This window comes from Sinocyclocheilus anshuiensis, unplaced genomic scaffold (genome assembly GCF_001515605.1).
Source record: "Sinocyclocheilus anshuiensis isolate Anshui unplaced genomic scaffold, SAMN03320099.WGS_v1.1 scaffold1932, whole genome shotgun sequence".
Lineage (NCBI taxonomy): Eukaryota > Metazoa > Chordata > Actinopteri > Cypriniformes > Cyprinidae > Sinocyclocheilus > Sinocyclocheilus anshuiensis.
This window is the reverse complement of record NW_015555985.1, coordinates 59585-66017: the sequence shown is the minus strand read 5'-3', so window position 1 is coordinate 66017 and position 6433 is coordinate 59585. Positions and strand designations below refer to the sequence as shown.

The 6433-nt window shown below is 36.9% G+C and overlaps 1 protein-coding gene across 1 annotated transcript in view; it reads left to right on the top strand.

Moving 5' to 3' along the window:
- Window positions 1-6433, top strand: part of LOC107676081 (pre-mRNA-splicing factor CWC22 homolog) — a 55227-nt gene that overhangs the window by 43968 nt on the left and 4826 nt on the right. The window contains exons 16-20 of the mRNA XM_016470603.1: window positions 3958-4035; window positions 4381-4533; window positions 4695-4822; window positions 4922-5023; window positions 5105-5307. Coding sequence (XP_016326089.1) covers window positions 3958-4035; window positions 4381-4533; window positions 4695-4822; window positions 4922-5023; window positions 5105-5307 — 664 coding nt within the window. The remainder of the gene's footprint in view (window positions 1-3957; window positions 4036-4380; window positions 4534-4694; window positions 4823-4921; window positions 5024-5104; window positions 5308-6433) is intronic.

The window sequence follows — 6433 nt, the reverse complement described above, 5'->3', positions numbered from 1 at the left end:
TTTCTGTTAAATGAGAAAGTATCAAGTAGACATTACAAATTGTAGCTTTAGAAATATTTTATTTGATTCAACAAAATAATGTATTACACACAAACATTAAGGCTACAATGGCCTAACATAAACTATGGAAAATAAAAGAAGATAATTTGAGAAACATCTCAGTATTGTTTGTTCATACAATGAAAGTCATTGGTAACCAAAACAGCTTTGTACCAACAGTCTTCAAAATACCTTCCTTTATGTTCCACAAAAGAAAGGTTTGAAACGACATGAGAGTGAGTAAATGATGACAGAATTAAATTTTTTTACTCTTTATGAATGGGTCTTTGAATCATTGGTTCACACGATTCGTTCAAAACGCGGATTCATTCAGAAACGAATCACCGCTGTGTTGCTCGGAGACGTGCATCAATTCTGCTGTGGCTTTAAAGGTAATATATTCTTTGCAAAATTGAGCAAAAACACATAATATTGTGTTTAAAATATAACACAATATCAACTTCTTACTGAACTGTTGTATAAAATCGCATTTAAACTCATGATATTCGGGTCAAAAACAGCACTCGTGTAATAGCCTATACTGCTCTCCTTGCTCGTGTGATATCGATATTGTATGATATAAATATGAGACAAAAACACATAAAGGGGAATTTTTTGCACCAATATCTTGAATTTTAGGGCATAACTGCATTTATGGAGTTGTTGCCCTGCATCATATTTGTCAACAGTCAACTGTATGAAATGTAAGCTGTACAGGTCTGGGGGCGGGGCCAGTGCGTTAACTGCGTTAAAATATTTTAATCGCGTTATTTTTTTGTAACTAATTAAGTTAACGCGTTAAACTGACAGCCCTAATTTAAACAGAAAAGTTATTTTAAATAGTAATAATATTTCACAATATTACTGTTTTTATGTAGCATGGGACTTTTTCAGAAACCTTTAAAAACATCTTACCAACCCTAGGCTTTTGAACATTATACATAACCTGGTATATATCATTTTTAGATATGCAGAATATTCAGAGTGATCTGTGCTACACAACAAAAATAAATGGGGGGAGCTGTCAGGGTCCAAAAAATGACACAAATTCAACATGAAAGTACTAATAAACAATTAAAGTTTTCTGAAATTTAAATAATTCGCCAAAAATCATCCCCTCCCCTCCTTTAATGATATCACTCAAAAGGGTTTTCTTATCAGTAATCAAGCACAGATTGTAGGTGATTTCAGCTCCCTGAAATATATATAGGGTGTTAATATGAGAGACTGGTGCCGTAGGGCTGAACCACCTCTCTACTCTGCAGTTCGTCTCAAACTGTCCTGTGATCAGAACACGTTACCGTCACACCTGGCACATGTGGCTCACTGCCTGCAGACACCTGTTAGAAGAGTCAGAAACAATCTCATCAGGACTTAATACTCAGCCATACCTCAAGTGCTCAATACTGTATCTGCTTGGTCGCGACGTTTTTTTGATATCCTTCTATTGAAAGTGTTTTAGACCTCCTTAAGTTTTCAGCTTCGACTCTAATTTGGTGCCAGACTGCAGCCTGTCGGGGTTTCATTTGTAAGTTGATCACAAGCATGCCTTTCCTCATAATCCTGAGCTCCCTGATGAATATATGTGGGCCTGAAATCAATAGGCTTATGGAGTGTTATGAGGTATAAGTAGAGAAGTGTGGCAGCTCCTGTATCCTGAGATTACACATACAGTGAAGGGCAGCACAGATCTCTGGAGCTCAGCTGAGCCACAGGTGTGAAGTGGAAAAAGTTAAATGGCTGTTTGGAGCATATAATCCTTCCTGTTTCCTGTGAGGGGAGGAATGAGCATCTGTAGGCTTTGCTCAACGCTAAAGATTTTTATATTGGGCCAGTGGTTCCTTCCACACAAAAAAAATTAATAAAATAGTTGCTGTTATCATTGTTTTTGACCCCTGTTATCTTGTATTCTTATAATAAGCTTATATGACACCAACATTTAAGATACCAATTAAATTTTACAATTCTAATTTCGATACCAGAGCAAAAACTACTAGCCTAACAAATATAAAGTTGAAACATTATTAAAGTTAAGTGAACAGTCAGTAAATAAGAACAAATGAACAAATTACAAGCAATAGCACAATATATAGAACAAAGATACAAATGAATTGTTGCTTTATTAGGAAAAGCAGCAGGGCCGCATGAGAACGCATATTCACTCTCTGAGAGCAGGTGGCGCTTCTGGAACAGCAGTCAGTGAGAAGGCACGGAAAGTAATTTAATTTGGGGCTTGAACATTGTCAAAGATGCATCTCTAAATATATGTGGACTGTACACACAGCACAGCGTGTGAGTACTGAATGCAATTATCTTTCGCGTCTTGCTTGAATGCTTTGAAATCGGTTGAATTTTTAAATTAGCATGTCTTAAAAATACATGCAAATGATAAACTTTCGTGATGACGCAGCAGTGGTCCAATCAGGCCATTGACAATTTCGTCAACTGTCCCGAGCATCTTTGACACTGACTCCGGGCCATCGGGCAGTCCTTATTGTTGAGCCCTGGTAGGTAGGAACACAGCAAGGCCAGTCATGAGGGAAGGTTTGCTAAGGGATTTCAAACTTTTGAACTGAAGAGGATTTCCTGACATCACCTCTCCACCATAGGTTTCTTTGTGTGCCTCCAGGTACAGCAGACTTTTTGACGTTTCTGCCCTAGATGCTTAGAACATTTCTTAAAGGGATAGTTCACCCAAAAATGAAAATTGTCATGATTTACTCACCTTCAAGTTGTTCCAAACCTGTATGAATTTATTTCTTCTGCTGAACACAAAAGAAGATATTGCGAAGAATGTGGGCAACCAAACAGTTTCTGGTCCCCACTGACTTCCATAGTTTTTTTTTTTTCCCCCATATTTTGTTTCGGTCAGTTTCTAATGCTTACTAAGAAAAATACAATAGAAACAGTAATTTTGTGAAATATTATTACTATTTAAAACAACTGTTTTCTATTTTAATATATTATGATTGCAAAGTTGAATTTTTCTCCAGTCTTCAGTGTCACATTATCCTTCAGAAATCATTCAAGAAAATCATTTTATTTTCAATATCGACAACATTTGCTTAATATTACTGTGGTAACCATGATACATTTTTTTCTGGATTCTTTTATGAATTGAAAGTTTGCAAAAAAAGAGAAAAAAAAAATCAACATTATAAATGTCTTTACTGTCACTTTTGAACAATTTAATGCATTCTTGCTGAATAAAAGTATTAATTTCTTTTTTTTAAAGTGTGTGTTTGTGTATAGATAGATAGATACAGATATAGATATAGATCAAGATATACGTAGACATAGATATCCATACTCGCGCGTTCAAAAGTTTGGGTTCAGCCCTTTTTTGTTGTTTTTTTTGGTTCGCTGCCCTTGCACTTGTTAGAACGAGGTTTCTTAATTCACCTGCATGTTTATCCATATACCCGCATGGAAAGGTAAAAATTTGTATAATGTCCTGGCAACTATTTTGAATATATTGAAGCTCCATAAAAGTAGTCTGTATGCACTGTTTTTCCAAGTCTTCTGAAGCTGTTGGCTTTGTGTGATCTTTTCATTATTTTACAAAAACCTCTTAACGATTAATCCATATCTCAAGTGCTTAGTGCTTCATGTGCCTGATATCCAGTGCACTTGAGGAAAGAGCCTTGAGATTTCACCAGAACTGTTTTTAGATCATTCAGGTTTAATTTGTTAAATTGATCTTGAGGCCGTCTGTCGCTCTGTCTGTCTCAGACAGACTCCTAGGCTTCTTGGTGAAGATATGAGGTTATAAGATCAATAGGCATAAGTGGAGAAGTGCTGGGAATGGATGATCAGCCCCACACCTTCCCTTTATGTTTGTTTAAAGTGCCGTGCCCTGATGCTCAGTCTGCATCTCAGTATTTTTTTTTTCTCATGTGCATCTGTTTCTCTTCACAGAAAGAGCTGTGCAACATGATCCTGGACTGTTGTGCCCAGCAAAGAACATACGAGAAGTTCTTTGGTCTCCTTGCTGGGGTGAGCCTGTCTTTCGCTCTTTGACTGTTATGCTGCTTTCAAGTCATATTGAGATAACCATAATTATAATTTTTATATTTTGTTTTAATGTTATATTAATGATTAATTAAATGATTTTTTAAGTTTATTTTTTAATGTAATTTTTAAATCATTGTTTAGAAAATTATTTGATTTAAGTTTCTAATTATTTTTTTTTATTTATAGATTCCAACATGACAATAAGGCATCATTATTCTCTCTCTAGATGTATGAATATTTAAAGTGACACATCTCATCTGCAATATTGGTGCAAGATTGCAAGAGTTGTTTTTGTTTCTTCTTCTGATATTTTGATCTTTTATGTAGAGGTTTTGCCTGCTGAAGAAAGATTACATGGAGAGTTTTGAGGCCATCTTCCAGGAACAGTATGAAACCATCCACCGGCTTGAAACCAACAAACTGCGTAATGTTGCTCGAATGTTTGCTCATCTCCTCTACACAGACTCCATTCCATGGAGTGTGAGTTACTTTTATCACTTCTTTCTTTACATTCACCACATCAACATTTAGACATGGCTAATAAACGAATGTGTCCTGTAAGCTGTAATTACGTTTTAGACAACAACACATCAATATAGCCAGACACATTATTGATTTCCTGATATATTTTTTTTCTTCAGGTCCTTGAATGCGTTAAAATGAGTGAAGACACAACGACGTCCTCCAGTCGAATCTTTGTGAAGATTTTGTTCCAGGAACTTTGTGCTTATATGGGTTTGCCAAAACTGAACGAGAGACTGAAGGACATGTAAGTGCTTTTCTTTGTGTACTGTGCTTTTTCGTTGAATAAAATGAATCGATAATAATGGAATCGTATAATGGACCATATCGTTTGTTTATTCCTCAGGACTCTTCAGTCTTTCTTCGAGGGTCTTTTCCCACGTGACAACCCGAGGAACACTAGATTTGCCATTAATTTCTTCACATCAATTGGCCTTGGAGGACTTACGTACGTCCCTGTGAAGTCTCTCTTTTTGGGTCGGCTCCAGTTATTGAGAAATAATGCTCACTGAACTGTTTTTCCTTTCAGGGATGAGTTGAGAGAACATCTGAAGAATGCTCCTAAGATGATCATGACCCAGAATCAGGACGTTGAGTCATCTGATTCTTCCTCCTCTTCCTCTTCAGACGACGACTCATCTTCAGATTCCTCATCTGACAATGACAGCAGCGACAGTGACTCAGATTCATCCAGCGACTCGGACTCCTCCTCCAGCAGTGACAGCTCCTCAGGTATCAAAACCATCTGAATTATCAGTTTAGTTTATTTTTTTCTCCCTCAAATCATCTGTTATGATTGGCTAACTTCCTTTGAAATATTAAAATAACAATATATGGAATCGTTAGGAAAAAGATTACGTGGAATCAGATCCATAATAAAATAAAAGCAGGGTAGGTGATTTGGTTCAAAAACATTTGTTATGCTGGTTAAAAGTCTCTTCACATCCCAAAAGCAATCACTAAGGTAAGTGGTCTAAATGTATTTATATCGTCTGTGGAATGCGTAGGACCATAAAATGTTTGTCCAATCATATCCCTTGGTCTGAGGACTACAATAGGCTGTCCTACCTGCCTGTCAATGTATGTATTTGCATAACTCTGTGCACCTTGTTTGGGCAGACATGATGCGTCATCAGCGCGTTCCATTATGCTATTGCAGACCGAGCGAGAATGGAAGACGTTATTATTGTAATATTATGCGCTTTGTACTGTAATGTTTTCTCACCGGTTAATGAGACATGAGCAATCTGACAGCATTGCATTCAACACTCCAACAAACATCGTCTCATCATGTCGCTGCTTAGCCTCTGGTTTGCCTGTGCGCGTTCATGTGTTTTGAAGGAGGCGTGGCTTTGGAGAATGATTTGCAGTGAGGGTGGGATCTTACTTCAAAGCTACCTTGCTATGGCTAGCCTCTCCGAAATCACCTAACCTACCTTTAAACTAGCTAAATGTTCCTTATAATTAAGGCTGCATGATATTGCAAAAAATTGACATTGTGATATTTTGTATTTCTGTTATATATTGTATGTATATATATGTATATATATGTGTGTGTGTGATAGGAAAAAATACAGGATTTTTCTCAAGATTAGAAGAATATCTGTATTTGGAAAGAATGATACGTTTTTGAATGATTCGGGTGATTTTGTTAAGGAGTGTGTCTGCATAGAAAAAATAATCTAAAAAAATCTGGAAAATTAAGTTTTACTTTGTGTTAGTGAGACCAGCAGGGGGAGCTCACCCTGTGGTCTGTGTGGGTCCTAACGCCCCAGTATAGTGACGGGGGACACTATACTGTCAACAAGCACCGTCCTTCGGATGAGACGTTAAACCGAGGTCCTGACACTCTGTGGTC